Below are 22,082 nucleotides of genomic sequence, written 5' to 3' on the forward strand. Positions count from 1 at the left end.
TCTGAAGTTCAGTGTGGACTTGTTGGGCCGAAGGGCCTGTTTGCACACTGTAGGGATTCTATGAAAAATTGTTCGTGCTGGCCTAAACCCGGTTAGCAGAATTGCTTCAACTTTGGAGTAGGCAGCCATTCTCTTCCTTTACCTTGTGGGAAAGAACACTTGCTTATCAAACCGTGGTGAGATGTTCACTGCGTTTTCAGAATAGTTGACAAACCTGGTGGAATTGCCCACCCCACTGTGGTGTCTGCTTTTTGCTTTGCAGCATGGTTCTCCACTTGTTATATCACCTTCAGTTATGTTCGCTTGAAAGCAGTTTCTCATAGCTGTAACAATACTTGCTGATTTTGCACTGCAGTGGAACTAGTTAGCCATGTGATGAGCCTTCATGAATTTGACTTAGCTGGAATCATAAGCTAGGAACTGAAGCTGAACACTAACATCTATTCTGCTGGTATAAATGGCTGATAAATTTATTACATCTTGAATTTCAGTTCCTGAATTTGTATCGCAATTTGACTGTAAAACAAGAGTAGCTGAAGACTTATTCCCTTGTGAATCTGGGAAACAGCAGTGATTTTGAAAAGTGTATTGGATATGCTTTCACAGAAGAAGACAAAAGTTAAGGTACTTAGATGAACTTGCCTATTGTTTCTTCTAATATTTGTCATTGGGAAAATGCTAGACTTGTACAGGAATTCGTAGCAGGGCCTTTAGAAAATCAATTATGCAGAATCGATGTGGTTTTGAGAGAGGGAATTAATATTTAACTAACTAATTAAAAATCTTTTGTAGCTGTACCAAACAGGTTAAATCAAGTGGAACTAGTTGAAATGCAAGCTAAAAAGCTCATGTTGGGTATGATCAAAAAAAAAGGGCAAACATGACATTGGTGCCAAGATAAGTGGGTCATTTTCAAGTTGGAAAATTTAAAGTGTTGCAGGAACAAACTATGCTGTTTGCCGAAAACAAAGCAAGAAGGTAAGATATAACAAGGTGTAGAGCTGGATGAACACAGCAGGCTAAGCAGCGTCAGAGGAGCAGGCAAGTTGACGTTTTGGGCTAGACTCTTCAGAAATGTATAGTCCAGGCCCAAAACAGCAGCTTTCCAGCTTCTCTGCTGCTGGGCCTGCTGTGTTCATCCAGCTCGACACCTTGTTGTCTCGGATTTTCCACCATCTGCAGTTTTTACTACCTTTGAAACAATTTTAACTCCAAGAAGGCAAGGTGTAAGGATACAAAACTCTCAAAAGGATATAAATGGGGTAGTTCACTTTGGGATGAAGACAAAAGAAGAAGGGAGAGACTGCGCAATGTTGCAGTGAAGTAGAATGTGTTGTCCTTGAACATCAGGCAAGGGCCTGGTAGTATTATCACTGGACTGTTGATTCAGACACCCAGGTAATGTTTTGAGGACCTGGGTTCAAATTCCACCATGGTAGAATTGGAATTCAATAAAATATTTGCAATTAAGAATCGACTGATGGCCAGGAATCCGTTGTGTATTGTCAGGGAGATAAAAAACCCATGTGGTTCACTCCTGTCCTTTCGGGAAGGAAACTACCATCCTTGTCTGGTCTGGCCTGTATGTGACTCCAGACCCACACCCACAGTAATGTGGTTGATTGCGAACTGCCTTCTGGGCACTTAGGGGTAGGAAATAAATACTGCCTAGCCAACAACTCCCTCATCCCATTAAAGAATTTTTTAAAAAAGCAATAGTTATGGTCAAATTTAAAGTGACAGAGATGGTATGGTGGTCTTTACTCTTGGAAGGTGGGGCACGTTTGCTACAATTGTACAGGACAAAGATGGAACTGCATCTGGAATATTGGGGACTATTTTGGTCTCCTTTCTTCTGGTATATGCTCACTTTGGAAGCCATTAAGAGGATTCCTTGGCTGAAAGTGTTGCCTTACAGGGGAAGGTTCTTCCTTCACAGTAACAGCTCAGATTGTTTTCTCTTGGTGGGAATGTTGAATAGGGCTGTGATGTTGGTCAGTTTGATTCCTTCTGAATATTTACAACTGAACTGGGAAACTGAACTGGTAACTTGTTTAAAAGGTTAATAATTTGTGAAAAAGAGATTCTGATAATTAACCCACAAAACCTTGTTCCTCAGAATTTGAATAACCTATTCCTGTGGATCAAACCTGAGTAAAATTCATAAAATCACTGCAAATGAGAAATTGCAAATAATGGAAACATGGCAGTGTATGAGAGATAATGCCCCAGGCTGTGATCTTGTTAGGTCAAAGTTTGTGCTGATGAAAGGATCTGATGGGAAATGTTCTCATACAGGCTGAGAGCATGGCTGAGGAATGTCAAAAAATTAGTAACAGGACAGTGTTCTTGAAGGCTGGTGCAACTCATCCCAAGGAAACTAGTGACAACCATAGTATTTTTGGCTACAGTCTTTTTACAATTCAGGTCAGCTTCTGCATTCAATACAACCATGTTTGTGTTTTAAATTCTATATTCACATCCACCCCAATTCCTTGTTTGACAAAAATCAATCTTCTTACAACTTAAAACTATTAGATGACCCTGTTTCACTGTCCTTTTGAGGGATAATCCTTAAGACTTCCTTTCACCTTTGCTCAAAAAACAGTAACTTCCAAATTTTAAAACATGTCCTAGTTCTGGATCTGTCTACAAGTAAATTTCCATAGGGATGTAACAATACCATTCATAATCATGTGTGCTTCAATTGAGGCAAGACCCCCACTTGCTTTGCTCATGACCAGAACCTGGTCTGTACAGGTATCAGTCTACAAAACCATCTAAACTGCTTTCAACACATTTTATATCCACATTACATTGACCAAAGCAGCAGAAAGTAAATAATAGTAATTTGCTTTGGGCTTATTGAGTCAGTATTAAATCCACTGGTTTTGAGGTCAACAGGTTCTGGACAAGAGATGAAAGATGATCAGCAGCATACAGGAATGTAAAATGAAACTAAAATCAGATCAGCCATAATCTCTGAATGAGGGAGCAGGCTCAAAAGGGGCAAGCATTCGACTCGTGCTCTTTGTTCCTATGAACTGGTTTCAGTGTTCTGGGATTTTGTTTCTTGCCTTTTGATTAGGAGATAGACACGAGCTAGGGGAGTGGCAGGGAAAAAGAAAAACACAAGTGCTAAAGATTCAGTTTCCCCTCAGTCTTGGCTGAAGCTAGTTCACAGAATTATACAGTCCAGAGGAGGCCCTTTGGCCCATCAAATCTACACCAACACAAACAACACTGGTCCCACTTGATTGGCATTTGGCCCATTAACCTTGAATGTTTTGACAAGTGCTCAACCATATACTACTTAAAGGAAGCAGTTTCTCATCCCAACTAATGTAGAGAACATGAGTAGACCATTCAGTTCCTTGAGCCTGTTCCATGAAAATCATGACTGACCCGTGGCTTAACTCCATATCCCTGCCTTTGGCCCATATTCCTTAATATTTTTGTGAAGCAAAGGTATTATCTCTCTCATTTCAAAAATTATCAACTGATCCTACATCCACTGTCACTTATGGAAAAGAGAGTCAAACATCTAGCACCATAAGTGTGCTGAACTGCTTTCTAACATCTATCCCAAATGGTTCAGGCAGAAATTCTCAGATTATGACCCCTGGTTCCAGAATCCTCAATGGAAATAGTTATCTTTGCCGACCCTCTCTTTTCCTGTTAATACCCTGAAGACTTTGATCAGATTACCCCTTAGCCTTCCAAATTTTGGAGAAAACAGGCCTAATTTTAATCTCCCCTCACAACTTCACCCCTGAAGTCTAACGGTCATTCTTCTAAATCTATGTTTAAGGTAAATGTATCCTTCCTAAGATGTGATGCCCAAATTGATACTGCAGCATAATTGTACCTCCTTGTACTTCCTCATACCATGGAGGTCTTATCCTTTTTCGCAGCCTCCTATGTAGCATCTTGGGAAAGGCTTTCTGGAAATCCAAACGGATCATATCCACTGGCTTTTCTTTGTCCAACCTGCTAGTTACCTTCTCAAAGAAATCCAGTAGATTTGCAAGGCATGACTTTCCCCTGACAAAGCCATGTTGACTCTGGCCTATTTTACCACATACTTCCAAGTATTCTGCAGTCTCATATTTAAAATCTTAGTAATGTCAGTGGTCAGTCTAATCAGACTATAAATTTGCTGTCTTACACCTCCCTCCCTTCCAGAACAGGCACGCTACATTTGCTATTTTCCTGTCCTCTCGGACCCTCCTTGACTCCACCATAATCTCCTCAGGTATCTCTTTCAGAATCATTCCATTAGCTTTCCTGACTATTTTCGGCTCCTGTTTGTGAAATTTCAAAAATCCATGCACCTGAACGCCTCAGTCTCTTTGGACATTCACTGTATTTAACTCCCACAAAGTAGCCTGACCCAACTATCTACAGTCCTAAATTGATAACCTCACACCTGTTTACACTAATCTCCACCTGCCACAGCTCTGCTCCTTCATTTAGTCTATCAAAATCCCTTTGTAATTCAATACCATTATCTACACTGTTTGATATCTGTTTGATATCTGTTTGATAGAAGGAACCTAACCATACGTTCAAAAGCTTTGTTTCTAAAACTATTGGAGCAGTGGGAAGAGTTCAGGTTAATTTGATGAAAAAACTCTACTTTCTTCTACTGTCTAATGGTTTATGACAAATACAGTTATGACCAGATATCAGAAAAGTCAAGGAAATCTTGAAAGACAACCCTAATGTGACTTACCACTGAAGGGGTGAGCTATATATCTATATAGATATATTGATATCTATCTACAATATTGTCTAACTTGTCAAAGGCAAATTTGGATATGTGACTTTATGCCATGACACAAATCAATAATAGCTCCTGTGAAGGCAGTGGCAGTGTCCCTATCTCTGGGCTGGAATTCTGGGTTCAAGACCCACCTGCTCCAGAGGTATGTAATAACATCACTGGGCAGGTTGATTAGGGGAAAGAAATATGCAGTCTCTCAAAAATCCCAAGTCATTAATACATAATATGAATAACTTTACATATGAATGTCCTTGTGGCATACCTCTGGTCACATCCTGCTAATGTGAGCACCTACCTTATCCCTACTTTGTCGCTTGCCACTCAGTTTCACAGCCATGTTAGTAATTGGCCATCAGTTTCATGGATTTCTATCCTAAAGTCTAGGTGAAGTGTTAACTCTTTCCTTCCACATTTACACACTTGCTTTTTTTCCCCCAGATTTCCAAATTATAAAATACTTGCTGCGGTATTTGGATGGATATATAGCAGTTCTATTGTCCCTGTCTTAATTGTTTGAGCTCATCCCTTCAGTGGTAAGTCACATTAGGGTTGTCTTTCAAGATTTCCTTGACTTTTCTGATATCTGGTCATAATAAGAGTACTTGTCATAAACCGTTAGACAGTAGGAGAGTTTTTAATCAAATTAACCTGAACTGTTCCCACTGCTCGAATAGTTTTATAAACAAAGCTTTTGAATGTAGGGTTAGGTTCCTTCTTCACAGTGAATGCTGTTAAGATGCATGCCCAAGGTCATTACCAGGATTTCATTATTATGACCCAAAGTTTGCTTCCTCATGTCCTGCATTACTCAAAAAAAACAAACACTGGCTATTTGGTTTAAGCTATGATCAGTACAGATAATCAACGAAAAAGTAAATCACCAATGACACCATATAGTAGGGACACATCTCAGCTTGAAGGCAGCATGTCTGAATATTTAAAAACAACTTTCCTTTTAGCTCCACTTGCTTCAGCCATTCAACTGTTCATTTTTAAAAAGTAATTTGTACCTTACCTGTTTTTCCTCAGTTCCATGAAATTTAATGTCCTTGCCTAACAAAAATGACACTTTGACCTACACCTCTGCCATCTTCAACAAGCAACGTCAAGTGTGATACCTCAAGGAGGCACATGATTCTTGGCTTCAGCTTGTATCATATTTCAATCTGAAACACATGCTCTCTTTCCTGGCTGCAATAAAGATTTGCTAGCAGAAGTCATGAAAAGGTTAGAGGATATTGGCTGTGTTGCATATGTTAAATAACTTGTAACCAAATACCTGAAGGTCGATTAACGTATTTTTCAACTATTAGCCCAGGTTAGTTGACAAACTGTGGCCCAGGGACAGTTTGATTGGATCACATACATGCAGCAGTGAAGACTGCCAACAACTTTAAGTACAACTTGCTTGGACTTTTTATGTGCTGTATGGTATTAAAAATGGTGAGAAGCCTTTGATCAAAATTCTGTGCAGCCTGTGTTTAAGGGCAGGAAGCATCTTAAGATTTTGCAAAAATCTTAGAGAAGGTTAGTGTCGAGTTTACAGAAACAAAACAAGCCAGTTCCTTCCTTATTTATGCAGTAGACTTCTATTTTCCAACTTAACTGTTGTCTCAAACTACAATAGACATGACTACATAATAAAACGTGCTACAGCAACGCAAGTTAAAAATCAGGGAATTTTTTAATCTAGAAAATGACATTAATACCACTATTTGAAATGCACTTACATAAAGCAGTTACAGATGATCTGAAAATTAGGTCAGGAGAGTTGTCTGTAACTTGGTTACAAAGTAAATGGAATGTGTTTTGCTCTGGAGTGCTGTGAATAATTTGAAAATTTGTGAGCAACTGCAGATGTTGTGAAAGATTAATCATTTCTAAGCAACGTCATAAAATAGTCTGGTAGCTAAAATTATAGGACTGAATGCAAAAAAAAATACTGCAGTTAGTGCAGGGACACTTTTATAAAGCAACCCACCCTCATCCTTAACCAGCAAGCTAATACTTTCAGATCAGCTATCAAATTATGTAGACAAAAACGGACTGTGTCCCAACCCGCAATTCTCTATCAAGATACTTCTTAAAATGCCAATTGTGGTTGTCTGATTTTGATGTCCCCTTAATATTTCCATGTGCATGATGGCATACATTAGTCTAATCCATAACCTGAGGGAAAGCCACAACATAACCTGCCTCCTTCACTGTGCTCATGTGAAAGATGCTTCAGAGACATCATCTACAAAAACAGATTTGAAATCAACTTGAAAAGGAAAAGTCAAGAAAATTAACAAACGTTGGTCAAAAAAAATACAAAGTTGAATAGTAGTTCATTTCCATCACCTGTGTTTTATGCCTCAGATAAAGAATGTTTGTCTTTTTTCACTTGTGCATGATGTAGACCGTGAATGTATACCAGCACTCATGAATAAATGTAGTCAAATTTCCCTTAAAACCCTGCACTTTGTGGAGAAACATCCAGAGCTGCAGCAAAGTGAAAAATAACAGCCATACAATAATGAGTTAAAATATGTATGTCTGTTAAATTACAGTGTTTTGTCATTTGATCTTTTCAAGCCGGTTCCAACCTCCGTTTCTTCATGAACTGTCCTTGTCGGGAAGGACTGGACCCCACTAGGAAAGAAGGGAAAGGTATTTCAGATAAATAGCTGGCATTTAAATTAATGCAGTCATTTAGAAAAATAGACCATATGACAGAAGCAGAAATTATGGCATTCGGCCTATCACCTCAGCTCCTCCATTCGATTATGGCTGATATGTCTTTTTAAACCCCATTTAAAACTCCAACTACCACTTCTTTGCCTGCTCTCCTAACATCTAAATCCTTTGCAGCCTCCCCATCTCAATAGTATCCTGTCCCTCAAAATTATCTTTGTATCATCTGCAAACTGACCCAGAATGTCCCCAGTTCCTTCATCTAGATCATTAATATATCGTGTAAAGTTGTGGTTCCAAAACTGACATTGGTGGAATACCATTAGTCGCTCGCTGTCATCCTTTATCCCCACTCTGCTTTGTGCCAGATATCCCATCTTTTATCCATGCTAGCACCTTGCCTCTAACTCTATTGGCCCTTACCTCACTCAGCAGCTGCCTATGCAATACCTTGTCAAAGGCTTTCTGGAAGTCCAGGTAAATAATATTCACTGGCTGTCCTTGGTCTAGCCTGCTCGTTACCTCCTCAAAGAATTCTAAGATTTGTCAGGCATGTCCTTCCCTTGAAATCACACTGACTTCCTTATTTTGCCATGCACCTCCAAGTATTCAGAAATCTCATCCTTCAGAATGGACTCAAATGTTAGCAACAACAGGAGGTTATGCTAATCAGCCTGTAATTCCCAATCATTTGCCTTACTCTCTTAAAAAGGGGGGAGGGGGGGTTACATTAGGATTTTCCAGTACTCTGGGACCCTCTGACTCCAGTGATACTGAAAGATCACCACTAATGCTTCCACTGTCATCTTCAGACCTGTGGTGTAGTCCAGCCACCTTCAGACTTTTCAGTTTTTCTCGCACCTACTTGGTGATGGCCACCGCACACACCTCTGCCCGGCCTCATTCTCAAATGTTTGAGATATTACTGTGTCGTCCACCATGAAGACAGACGCGAAGTACGTATTCAGTTCCTCAGCCATTCCTTCGACTCCCATTACTTCTACTTGTCTAAATTTCCAGCAGTCCAATGTCCACTTTTGCCTCTGTTTTACTCTTCATACATCTAAAAGAACTCTTACAATCTTCTCTTACATTACTAGCCAGTTTACCTTCATACTTCATCTTCCTTATTTTCTTGATCGTTGTCCTCTACTGGTCTTTGTAGGGCTTCACAATCCTCTGGGTTTTCACTGCCCTTTGTCACATTGTATGCTTGCTTGCTTTGCTTTTGTGCTGTCCCCGAATTATCTTGTCAACCATGGTTGCCACCTCCTGTCTTTACCTTGCTTTTTCAAAGAATGAATTTTTGCTGTGTCTGGAAATTATTCCCAGAAACACCTGCCATTGCTATTCTTCTGCTCTTTCCTGCTGGGCCTCTCTACCAGAGATTTGCAGTCAGCTCGCGCCTCTGTGGTTGTCTTTATCTAACTGTAATATAGTTACATCTGATTCCTCCACCTCCCTCTCAAATTGCAGGTAAATTCTCTCTCATTATGGTCACTGCCTCCTAAAGGTTCTTTCACGCTATCAAGTCTGCCACACTGCAATCATTAAATCCAGAACTGCCTGTTCTCCAGTGGACTCACCAGGAACTGCTCCAAAAAGCCATGTCAGACATTGCAAAAATTAATTTCCTTGTGGTCCATCACCAACATGATTTTCCCAGTCTGCCTGCATGTTGAAATCCCTCAATCACACTAACCTTGCCTTTCTGACACTCCTTTATATCTCCTGGTGTACAGTGTGCCCTAAATCCAAACTTACTGTTTGGAGGCCTGTACGTAACTCCCATTATTTTTCTCAAACCATTGTGGTATCTTTATCTCAACCCATACAGATTCTACATCATCTGACCCTACTTTGTTTCTTGCTGTTGATAATTTCTTTCCTTCCTAATAAGGCAACCACATCCAGTCTGTTCACCTACCTTTTCAATAGGACGTATATTCTTCGATGTTTCACGCTCAGTCTTGATCCCCTTGCAGCCACTTCGCCATGATGCCCATTACATCATAGCTGCTAATTTCAGTCTGCACCACAAGCTCATTTACTATATTTCACATACTGTATGTGTTCAGACTGTTACTTTTCTCATTGTCATTTGTTTTAACAGTGTGCTTGAAGTTTGGTTCCAAACAGTCTGAACTTGTGTTCTCCTTTCCTTTCATTTTTTCCTATTTTTCCATGCAGTTGAATCCACCCCCACAGATTTTAATCTGCTGCTTTGTTTTCCATTGGCCATTATACTGGGAGTTCTATCCTTCCCACCAATTTCGAGTTTCAAGTCCTGTTGACCAATCTATATACCCTTTTCACTAGAACATTGGTCCAATCTAGGAACAAAACTGTACTGCAGTCGTCGAACGGCATTTTTTATATCAGGCAGAATAAAATACTAAAAATAAGGCCATGCATACACTCAAATGGTAAGCAAACCATACATGAAGTTTATTGAACTTCTTTAGGCCATAATTAGTAAGACTTACTAATTGTATTAGTAGATAACTTTGACCTGCACATTCAGTGTTGCAACCTGCAATTTCAAAGTTCATTCATCAGACAGATAACCAGTCTAGATCTTGACTTAAAAAATAATGCAGCCTTTGTACTCCTTTTTGTTTGTCTTGATTTTTATATGTTGAACTAACTTTTAATGAAAGCTTCAATTTTAAGACTAGCAGAATTATAGTAGTTACAAGTGGTTTCCTCCCATATCATAGAAATTGACATTCTTACTTGGTCTATGACTATATGCATTGTGGGGTTGTTGCGGAGAATTTATCCTTTGTGGTGTTCTGCTCCGTGTCATCATGTGGTGCTGGCCTACGGGTGGTGTAGATGGAACGTGCCCTTGGTAAGGGACATTAGATTTGTCAGTACTACTACCATCCAGAGGTATATCCCAGAGTTCAGGATCATCTGTTTCAGAAGAAAAAGGTTATAACAAAGCCTACTTTTGCCTCAACTTCTGTGTATATCATAGGGGGTAAAGTTTATACTCATGTTAACAATAGAAAGGACACTTATATTGAAAAATTCACTTGAGATTTTATTTGTTCTCCTGACCAATACCCCTCCTTTTTCAAACTATTAATTCCTGCCTCAAGTAAACTGTGGGAATATACATGAACAAAGGGAGAATAACAATGTAAGGTAGAGCAGGTTAGCAGGTGATGAGGAAGCTTCAACTCCATTGAAAATTAGGAAAATAGTTAAAGGGATGGAGAACAAGAGTTGTTAGTAATGGAGGTAATAGGACCCAAAAAGGTGGTGCAAAAACTGGCAAGAGGGCACGTTACCAGTTTTTCCCACTTTAAAATGCTTACCTTGAGCGGCAGCAGCCTTCATTTATTTAGGCAGCAGCTGGCTGGCATAGTGGCTGGCTCTGCTGTACAGAAGAGCGGGGGAAAAAAAAGTGGAAGGGCTATAGTCATTGGGGATTCAATTGTAGGGGGTGGGGTAGATAGGCGGTTTTGTGGTCGAAAACGAGACTCCCGAAATGGTATGTTGCCTCCCAGGATCACAGGTCAGGGATGTCTCCGATCGGCTGCAGAACATTCTAAAGGGGGAGGGTGAACAGCGAGTTGTCATGGTGCATATAGGCACCAACAGGGATGAGGTCCTACAAGCAGAATTTAGAGAGTTAGGAGCCAAGTTTAAAAAGTAGGACCTCAAAAGGTAGTAATCTCAGGATTGCTACCAGTGCCACGTGCTAGTCAGTGCAGAAATGAAAGAATACCCAGGATGAATGCGAGTTTTGAGTGATGGTGCAGGAGGGAGAGGTTCAGATTTTTGGGACATTGGGACCAGCTCTGGGGAAGGTGGGACTATTACAAATTGAATGTTCTACACCTGGGCCGGACTGGAACCAATGTCCATGGAGTGCTTTTGCTAACGCTGTCGGCGGGTGGGGGGGAGGTTTTAAACTAATGGGGCACCGGGATGGGAACCAAATATTGGACAGAAAGGAAGTAGTAACTAAAGCCTGTAGGGAACTAGATAAATGGAGTAGGCGTGACTAAAGGGAATAGTAGTTGGAGTAGATGGTGAACACAAAAAAGGGACAGGTGGTCTGAAGCGCATTTGTTTCTATGCGAGAAGTGTAGTAGGTAAGGCAGATGAGTTAGGGCTTAGATTGGTACCTGGGAGTATGATGTTATTGCTATTACTGAGACTTAGTTGAGGGAAGGGCATGATTGGCAACTAGATGTCCCAAGATATCGATGCTTCAGGTAGGATAGAGGGGGAGGTAAAAGGAGTGGAGGAGTTGCAATACTGGTCAAAGACAATATCACAGCTGTACTGAAGGAGGGCACTATTGGAGGACTCGAGCAATGAGGCAATATGGGTAGAACTCAGAAATAGGAAGGGTGCAGTAACAATGTTACTACATGTATTACAGGCCTCCCAACAGTGTGAGATAGAGGTACAAATAATGTAAACAGTTTATGGAAAGGTGCAGGAGCAACAGGGTGGTGGTGATGGGAGATTTTAATTTTCCCAACATTGACTGGGATTCACTCAGTGTTGGGGTCAAGATGGAGCAGAATTCGTAAGGAGCATCCAGGAGGGTTTTCTGGAGCAGTATGTATGTAGTCCAACTTGGGAAGGGGCCATAATGGACCTGGTGTTGGGGAATGAGCCCGGCCAGTGTGGTTGAAATTACAGTAGGGGAATACTTTGGAAATAGTGACCACAATTTCTTAAGTTTTACAAAACTCATGGACAAAGATGATAGAGATCCTAAAGGAAGAGTTCTAAACTGGGGGAAGGCCAACTACACCAAAATTTGGCAGGATCTGGAGAAATGTAGATTGGGCAAAACCGAAGGTAAATCCACATTTGATATGTGGGAGGCTTTTAAAGAGAGGTTGATTAGCATGCAGGAGAGACATGTTCCTGTGAAAATGAGGAATAGAAAAGGCAAGATCAGGGAACCATAGATGACAGCTGAAATTGAAAGACTAGCTAAGGAGGGAAAAGGAAGCATACATGAGGTCTAGGCGACTGAAGACAGAAGCAGCTTTGGAAGAATATTGGGAATATAGGGCGGATCTGAAACGTGGACTTCAGAGGGCTAAGAGGGGACGTCAGATATTGTTAGCAAACATAGTTAAGGAAAATCCCAAAGCCTTTTATTCATATATAAAGAGCAAGAGGGTAACTAGAGAAAGGATTGGCCTACTTAAGAATAAAGAACCAAAGTTATGCATTGAGTCAGAAAATGGGTGATATTTTTAATGAGTACTTTGCATCGGTACTCACCAAGGAGAGGGACATGATTAGATGTTTGCTTACTCTAGGTCAAGTCGGCATAAGGAGGGAGGAAGTGTTGGGTATCCTAGAAGGCATTAAGGTGGACAAGTTCCCAGGTCCAGATGGGATCTATCCCAGGCTATTGAGGGAAGTGAGAGAGGAAATGACCGGGGCCTCAACCGATATCTTCGCAGCATCCTTAAACATGGGTGATGTCCCGGAGGACTGGAGAATTGCTAATGTTGTCTCCTTGATTAAGAAGGGTAGCAAGGATAATGCAGGTAATTATAGACCAGTGAGCCTGACGTCACTGGTAGGGAAGCTTCTGGAGAAGATACTGAGGGATAGGGTCTGTTCCCATTTGGAACAAAAAGGGCTGATCAGTGATAGACAACATGCTCTTGTGCAGGGAAGGTCATGTCTTACCAACTTAATAGAATTCTTTGAGGACATGACAAAGCTGATTGAGGGAAAGGCTGTAGATGTCATATACATGGACTTCAGTAAGGCGTTTGATAAGGTTCCCCATGACAGGCTGAATGGAGAAAGTGAAGTCACATGGGATCCAGGGTGTGGTAGCTAAATGGATAAAAAAACTGGCTGGGCAAAAGGAAACAGAGCAGCAGTGGAAGGGGGTTTCTCAAATTGGAGACCTGTGACCAGTGATGTTTCGCAGGGTATTGTGCTCGGACCACCGTTTGTGATATGTAAATGATTTGAAGGAAGGTGTAGGTGGTCTGATTAGCAAGTTTGCAGATGACACTAAGATTGGTGGAGTAGCAGATGGTGAAGGGGACTGTCAGAGATTACAGCAGAATATAGATAGACTGGAGAGTTGGGCAGATAGAGTTCAATCCAGGCAAATGCGAGGTGATGCGTTTTGAAAGATCCAATTCAAGAGCAAACTATATAGTAAATGGAAAAGTCCTGGGGAAAACTGATGTACAGAGAGATCTGAATGTTCAGGTCTATTGTTCCCTGAAGGTGGCCACGCTGGTCAATGAGGCATACGGCATGCTTTCCTTCATTGGACAGGCTATTGAGTACAACAGTTGGCAGGTCATGTTACAGTTGTGTAAGACTTTGGTTTGGTCACATTTGGAGTACTGTGTACAGTTCTGGTCGCCACATTACCAAAAGGATGTGGATGCTTTGGAGAGGGTGCAGAGGTGGTTCACCAGGATGTTGCCTGGTATGGAGGGGGCTAGCTATGAAGAAAGGTTGAGTAGATTAGGATTATTTTCATCAGAAAGACGGAGATTGAGGGGGGGACCTGATTGAGGTCTACAAAATCATGAGGGGTATAGGCAAGGTGGAAAGCAAGAAGCTTCTCTTACACAGACCCCCCCCCCCCCACAGAGTTGGGGACTCAATTACTAGGGGTCCTGAGTTCAAAGTGAGAGGAGGAAAGTTTAAGGGAGATATGCATGGAAAGTTCTTTATGCAGAGGGTGGTGGGTGCCTGGAATGTGTTGCCAGCGGAGGTGGTAGACGCAGACATGTTAGTGTCTTTTTAAGATGGATCTGGACAGGTACATGGATGGGCAGGGAGCAAAGGGATACAGACCCTTAGAAAACAGATGATAGGCTTAGACAGAGGATCTCCATCAGTGCAGGCTTGGAGGGCCGAAGGGCCTGTTCCTGTGCTGTAATTTCCTTTGTTCCTTGTTTTGTTCTTTACCTGAATGCTTGGGGCATTTGAAAGAAGGTGGATGAGTTGATGGTGCAAATCACAGCAAATGGTATGATTTAGTGGCCATTACAGAGACATGGTTACAGGATGGTCATGACTGGGAGTTAAATATCCAGGGGTATCAAACTGTTTGGAAGGACAGAAAAAGGTAAGGGAAGTGGTGGTGTTCTGATTTTTAAGGATGATATCAAGGCAGTAGTGAGAGATGATTATAGGTTCTACTGAACAAAACATTGAATCCATTTGGGTGGAAATTAGGAATAGCAGGGAGAAATCACTGATAGGTGTGGTCTATAGGCTACCAAATAATGACATTGTAGTGGGGCAGGCAGTAAAACATAGAAATTGCTAATGCATGTAAAAATGATACAGCAATTGTCATGGGGGATTTTAATCTACATATCAAATGGTCAAACATGGTCGGTCAAGACAGCCTTGAGGAGGGGTTCATAGAATGTATCCGCAATAATTTCATTGAATAATATGTAACAGAACTGATGAGGGAGCAAGCTCTCGTAGATCTAGTCCTCTGTAATGAGACAGGAATAATTGTGATCTGAGAGGGATCCTCGCGAAAGGTGTGATCACAGTATGGTCGAATTTAAAGTACAGCTGGAGCGTGAGAAGGTTAAATCCGGTACCTATGAAGGAATGAGGGTAGAGTTAACTAAGGTAGAATGGGAGCAAAATCTTTATTGTGGGTCAATTGAGGAACAGTGGAGGACTTACAGAACAATTTTTCACAGTGCTCAGCAGAAGTATATTCCAGTGATAGAGAGAGCCAGCCAGGGATGTCGAAGGAAATAAGAGGAAAGTATCAGATTCAGGAAAAAAAAACACAAAAGCAAAGAGTAGTGGGAAATTAGTAGACTGGGAAATCTTGAAAGGCCAAAAGAAAGCCACAAAAGAAGTTACAAAGAAAAGTAAGATTATGAGAGTAAACTAGCTCAGAATATAGAAATTTTTGCATCTGTTATAAATACGTAAGTCATAAGAGTGGCCAAGGTGAACATTGGTCCTTTAGGGGATGAGAAGGCCAATTTATTAACTGGGAATGAGAAAACAGCTGCGACATGAAACAATTATTTTGTCAGTCTTCAAAGTGGAAGACACAAAACATGCTGAAAACTAATGGCAAGGAGGTTATAGCAGGTGAGGACCTAGAAACTATCATTGTCACTAAGGAGGCAGTGCTGGGCAAGTTAATGGGGCTGAAGGTAGTCGAGTCTCCTGGCCCTGATGAAATGCATCCCAGGGTACTAAAAGAGGTGATGGGGCAAAGTAGCAAGTGCACTAGTAATTATTTACCAAAATTCACTGGACTCTGGCTGTTTTCCAATCTGTGGGAACCACCCCAATGTGATGCCACTGTTTAAAAAAGTAGACAAAAAGCAGATAAGCCAGTTATCTTAGCTTTAGTGGGGAAAATGCTTGAATCTGTCAATCATTAAGGAAGAAGACAGACATCGGAATACTAATTGTCCCATTGGGAACACCCAGCATGGGTTCATGAAGGGTAGGTCATGTTTAACTAATTTGGTGGAATTCTTTGAGGACATTACTTGCATGGTAGACAATAGGGAACCTGTGGATGTGGTATATCTGGATTTCCAGAAGGCATTTAACAAGGTGCTACACAAGATAATGTTGCACTATATTACAGGTAATGTATTGGCATGGGTAGAGGATTGGTTGACCAGTAGAAAGCAAAGAGTAGCGGTAAATGGGCGTTTTTCTGGTTGGCGGTCAGTGGCTAGTGGTGTGCCTCAGGGGTCAATGTTGGGACCTCAATTGTTTACAATTTATGTAGATGATTTGGAGTTGGGGACTAAGTATGGCAATGTGAAAATTTGCAGATGTCACTAAGATGAGTGATACAAAAAGAGTACAGAAGACTATAGATAGTCTGAGTGAGTGGACGAAGGTCTGGCCAATGGAGTACAATGTTGATATGTGTGAGGTCATCCAGTTTGGTAGTAATAACTGCAAAATGGACAATATTTTAAATGGTAAAAAAATTGTAGCACGCTGCTGTGCAGAGGGTCTTGGGTGTCCTTGTGCAAGAATTGCTGAAGGTGGGATTGCAGGTGCAGCAGGTAATTAAAAAGAAAAATTGAGTTTTGTGTGTCGTTGATAGACAGATGAAGTTTAAAAACAGGGAGGCTATGCTGCAGGTGTATAGGTTCCCGGTCAGGCCACACCCAGAGTATTGTGCGCGGTTTTGGTCTCCTTGCTTGAGAGGAGATATCCTAGCACTGGAGAGGGTGCAGAGGCAATTCACTCAGTTGATTCCAGAGGGGTTGGATTATGAGGAGAGACAGTAGTCTGGGATTATATTCATTGGAATTCAGAAGAATAAGGGGAGATCTTATCGAAAAATATCTATTCCCTTCATATTCTTAAAGGTGGAGGCAGGGACGTTGTTTCCGCGAGTAGGTGAAACTAGGACTAGAGCGCATCGCCTCAAAATAAAGGAAAGCAGGTGTAGGACTGAGGTCAGGAGGAATAATTTCACCCAAAGGATTGTGAATCTGTGGAATTCCCTGCCCTGTGAAGCGGCTGAAGCTACCTCGCTGAATGTTTATTAAGGCAAGGCTAGATAAATTTTTGAACTGTGAAGGAATTAAGGGTTACGGTGAGTGGGCGGGTATGTGGAGCCGAGTCTCAAAAAGATCAGCCATGATCTTATTAAATGGCAGGGCAGGCTCGAGGGGCCAGATGGCCTACTCCTGCTCTCTCTTCTTTGCAAAACTACATATAAGAGAGCGAATCTATCCTTGAAACAGGAAGCTCTCAGACATTCTGGCTTTATCAGAGACACCCTAACAGGGAAGAAGTCTGGCCTCTTCAGTCGCTGTATCACCAAACTCAGCCAAGAAATAAGCAACTTGAAAGATGTAAATAAATGATACAGAACTTTAAAAATGTACACTCCATTATAGGCAAGATCTTAAAAGAGAAATGTTCATCTTTCGCTAACTTGGGCAATTTAAGAATAGTATTAAATGCATGCTGGAGCAGCATCTGTGGAGAGAAAAAGTGAACATTTCAGACTCAAAACGTTCACCATCTCTAAAGATGCTGCCAGATGTGCTGCATTTCTTCAGTGTTTCTCTCTCTCTCCTCCACCTCCCCCAACCCACAAGAGTTTCAGTAATAGCAGTATTTTCTTTTAAAATAGTATTAATATTTTGAAGAGTGTAGAGTCAAAATGATCAAGACAGTTAGAAATATGAAAAGGTGGCCCAACCAGGTTTACCAAGTTTTTTTTCACAAGTTAAAGTAAACATTGGTCCTTTAGAGGGACAGACAGATTATCACTGGAAATGACGACCAAGGCAATGATTGACAAATACTTTGTATCTGTCTTCACATTAAATTAATAGCAGAGACAAAAAAAAGGAAGCTTAAGGAACTGAAACTGATGAAATGCTCCGGAAGTGATTGTCAAGATCCTAGACTTGCAAATCGCGCCCTCTCTCCCCCCAACTCCCAACCCCCCAAACTCAATTTGTGCGATCTGGGCATGGCTGGCTGGCCAGCATTTATTGCCTCTCCTTAGTGCCCCTGAAGGTGGTGATGGGCTGCCTTATATTTAGCTGCTACCCTGGTCCTTCTAGATGGAAAGGGTAGTGGGTTTGGAAGGTGCTGTCTAAGGATCTTTGGTAAATTTCTGCTGTGTCTTTCAGATAGTACGCACTGCTGCTGAGCCTTGGTGGCGAATGTAGTGCCAGTTAAGAAAGAGAGTCAAAGTATGGAGTGTGAATGGGAAATTGGAATAGTTTCAGAAGATTCCCCTTAGTGGGCCATATGATTGACTCTCCCTACTTCTATGTTGGAGAGACTGGTGGGGATCTCAGCGGGAGGTGTCCAGCTGGCTGATGATACATGGTCAAATATTTTAGTTTGGAGGTACCATTACAACTCAAGGCTTGTGAAAAAGAAATTGCTTTTCACATGGCACTACCCTTTAAATCTTGCTGAATAAAAAGGACAGGGCCACAGTTATGACAAGCAATGCATAACATCCTACCAGCTAGGAATTTGTCTTCAGCAAACTTTTCTTCATAGCTGACATGTATGCTGTGATTCAGCTGTGGTGTTAATTTAGACTTCTCTGCTGCCACCATAACTAGGAGGAAAACAATTTAAGTATGCACATACTATTAAAAGCATTAAGACAGTTCTTTACAAAGCAAAGCATCGAGGAGACCCAAAAGAACGTGGGAAATTTGTAACCGATTCCCCATGTATGTGTTCCTTGTATCAAGTCCCAAGTCTCTCTATTGGAGAATGCTGAATTTTAAAATAGTCTACTTTTAAACATGGTTATAAATTGAAATACCCTAAGTCAGTTAAATATTTTCAGTGTCTAAGTTTTTTGGGTACAAAGCACTTTGCTGTATCTTTAAGACATAACTGAACAACAATAAAATGTGGTAGAAGCTCTGGCATCCTATGCAGTGCAGTGTTATAAATTAATTTTTCAGGCCGTTTCATTAATCACTTGAATACCTTATTATCAATCCCACAAGCTCAAAATTAGAGCTGAAATCAGAGGCTGCACACTTGTTTAGTAATCAGATACAGGGCTAATTGTTTTGTCAAGCATACATCAAGCTATAATAGATGGTATAAAGAAATACCAAAAAAATTTACAAGGGAGGCAAAGAAGCAAAAAGAAATTGAGCAAAGTAGCTGACAAAGGAAAATCCCATAGACATATAAATAGTCCTTTTTTTAAAAAAAAAAGTGGTTCACTGGAGGAAGAGGGCTAATTAGAGACAAAGATATTTTGCCCAGAGAAGGGGGCATGGCAGTGGTATGAAATCAATACTATGCATTTGTCACTATAGAAGAGGATGCTGCTGCCAGGCCACAGTAATAGGAGAAAACTGTCTCTGCTTCCACTGAAAGCATCTGACACAGTGCCATACAGTAGACCTGAGAAAATTTGGAGGTCATGGTATATAAGCACAGTAGCAATGTGGATACAAAATCAGCTTGGTTGTCCAATTACAGAAAAAGGATGTGTTACAGCAGATAGAAGCCAGAACTCAAATTTGTCACTCTTCAGTTCCATAAATTCCTCTTATTGATGACTTAAAAGGATCAGGGATAGGGTCTAAATAAAATTAGTCCTCCTCCTCCTTCCCTCCCCCCCACCACCACCACCAAGCCTCCTCTTCTGTGAATACTAAAGCAAATAATCATTCAGCATGTCTACCATTTCCCCATGGTCATTGACAATATCCCCACTCTCCACCTTCAAATGGGCCAATAGTGCTTTTAAATAGCCATTTTCCCTTTCAAATACGTAAAATCTTAATGCCTGGCAAATTTCCTCTTGTAAACCACTGTGCAGGCTTATCTATGTCATGATTTAGACAAAGCCAAAACCACAACCACCAGCTTAGAGGCACAGTAACAAAGTTGCTGGAAAAGCTCAGCAGGTCTGCCAGCATGTGAAGAAAAGAAACAGTTAATGTTTCTGGTGAAATGACATTTCCTCCAGAACAGTGGCATATTTGCTTGTACTGGGAGTTATATTAATACACAGTACCTTGTTCTCTGCTGGCAGACAGAATGTATACACACTATCTGTTTCAACCTCACAAGGTAGGTGATTGCCTTAAAATAACCAGTGAAAGACTATGCCTTGACTAAAAATGAACCTGTCTGGTTTAAAATTTAAACAAGATCAATTGTTAGTTATTATTACCAGGTGAATTTTGCGTGGCAGCCTCTACTAGTGTCCATTTGTCAAACAATCTACTCCTATTATAAAATAGGACTTTTCCCTTACTTTGGTATTTTTGTGAATCATCCCGAGTGCAAGATGAAAAGCTTCAAAAACGAGACATTTTCAGCAATACTCAAGCTCGAAATCACTGATTATTTAGGTACCAAGTTTTTCAGTTACAGCAAATACGTTCCATATTATGGAATTCAACTAAAGGGAATATACAGTTTTTACCTAACAATATGCTGTATCAAATCAATGCATTCAATTTCGAACAAGCAAAATTTGACTTACTTCACAGGGGACAATTTTTGAGTTGTTCAAAAAAACGTAGCTTTTGACAGCTTGTATGCTTGTACTTTTTGCACGGTTGGACGTTAGATACCTGGGTGGGTGCTTGCTTGTATTCCACTGGAACAGTCAGTGTTCTGTAGTTGTGTCTTGCCTTTCTTTGCCATCTGTTCTCTGAACTCTTGTTGGAGTTGCTTCTGTCGAAGTTTCCGTTGGTACGTGGGATCCAACTCCTGCTCCTGTGGCAGGGTTGTGTGGTCAGTGGTGTGGTCTCTACTGTGCAATTGTATAATCAACATTATTATTTTAAGATTCTGCTCTCCCCAATGAGAATAAACTAGTGGCCTATAGAGAGAAGTTAAATTGCCAAATGGGGATGGCAGTGTCCAATAGGCCTAACATGTAGGCTGATTTTGTGGCAGGGTAGTTTGGTTAGTCTTGTAGTTTTTCTTGTGATAACCATCTTTGATTTTATCCTTTTGCGTAGAGATTCCTGGTAACTGCATGGCAACATGCAGACATCAGGAATATCAGCCTAACAGAGGCTCCATGTTGCAAGTCACTGCACAGAGGTACTCCACTGTATTCCCAGCATACCAGAAGTAATAGGGTTGATGAACAATTTTTTACAATCTCAAAAAAAAGGCTGATATTTGCTATCTAACTATCAGTCAATGTTTTTTGTCTTCAGGTACTGTTACCACAGCCCGAGAAGATCACAGGACAACTCTCTCATTAGAGACAACTGCCTGAGAGTTTAACCCAAGGGCCACCATGTCTCAAGCAAGATTAGGCAAGTGGGACATAAGGTCAGCCTCAGCTGGTATTGTGAACAAGCTGTCTCAACAATTGCACTAACAGACTTGCATATATTTTTTAAAAAATTGAAATATCCACAGGTGGGGACAAGGATGCAAGAGGGTGCAGAAACATTCCACCTCTGACATCCAGTTTGGAAGCTGGTTGAATTTCCAAACAGATGTGATTGAAGTACTGCGTATTACTTAGTGCCAACTAATGCAATCTATCTTGTTTTCTCACATTGTAAATATGCAACTGTACTATATGCCTCTTCATTCATTTACCTCCAAGATCAACAATTGATGTCACATTGCAACAGATTTCATAAGCTTAAAGAACAGAGCAAGATTATACTCAGGCCTGGTACAGTTGCTAAAGACAACTAAACAGATCTAGTTTGCTGATGGAGTCAACACATTCAGATGATTCCCCACATATAACGAACAATAGTACTCAGTTATCAGTAGTTGACAGTGCTTATGATGGCATAAAATGATAGTATAGGCAGCAATGCATGATCAGACACTTGACAATCAAAGTACAAGTCAGTCAATCTCATCTGTTAGTTACTTGAAATGTTTGTAATGTAGATAAACACCAACCGTGAGAAATTGAAACTTTCTTGTACCACAGTTTCCTTCCTTTCAGTTAACTTTTCTTTATCTTGAGGCCAATGTGAAGCAGGACCAGGCAGAGGCTGGATCGGAGCCTGCAACATGCTGCTGTATCTGGCTTTCTGCACTAAAGGTTCATTGTCCCTTCTTTTAGCGTCAGCTAATTGATAATCTAATTGCTTAACAAAAAGAGAAAGAAACTTAATGTATGTACACTAATGCA

General features: G+C 40.9%; 1 protein-coding gene and 1 long non-coding RNA gene across 5 annotated transcripts in view; one reads left to right on the forward strand and one right to left on the reverse strand.

The window, feature by feature from the left end:
- The first annotated feature begins 514 nt into the window (after positions 1–514).
- The window catches only part of LOC125461165 (uncharacterized), a 41,847-nt gene continuing 20,279 nt past the window's right edge, over positions 515–22,082 (forward strand). Inside the window, exons 1-2 of the long non-coding RNA XR_007249416.2 lie at positions 515–624; positions 21,136–21,253. This is a non-coding gene — a long non-coding RNA (uncharacterized LOC125461165). The remainder of the gene's footprint in view (positions 625–21,135; positions 21,254–22,082) is intronic.
- Positions 6,526–22,082, reverse strand: part of rad52 (RAD52 homolog, DNA repair protein) — a 37,506-nt gene continuing 21,949 nt past the window's right edge. For 2 of the 4 annotated variants that reach the window (XM_048549646.2, XM_048549643.2), the window contains 5 exons: positions 21,848–22,038; positions 20,539–20,720; positions 18,444–18,542; positions 10,199–10,381; positions 6,526–7,420 (listed from right to left, as the gene is read on the reverse strand). In XM_048549646.2, coding sequence (XP_048405603.2) covers positions 7,359–7,420; positions 10,199–10,381; positions 18,444–18,542; positions 20,539–20,720; positions 21,848–22,038 — 717 coding nt within the window. In that variant the 3' untranslated portion in view covers positions 6,526–7,358. The remainder of the gene's footprint in view (positions 7,421–10,198; positions 10,382–18,443; positions 18,543–20,538; positions 20,721–21,847; positions 22,039–22,082) is intronic. The other 2 variants (XM_048549644.2, XM_048549645.2) reach the window with 2 other exon arrangements.

Source organism: Stegostoma tigrinum, chromosome 18, assembly GCF_030684315.1.
Source record: "Stegostoma tigrinum isolate sSteTig4 chromosome 18, sSteTig4.hap1, whole genome shotgun sequence".
Taxonomy (NCBI): domain Eukaryota; kingdom Metazoa; phylum Chordata; class Chondrichthyes; order Orectolobiformes; family Stegostomatidae; genus Stegostoma; species Stegostoma tigrinum.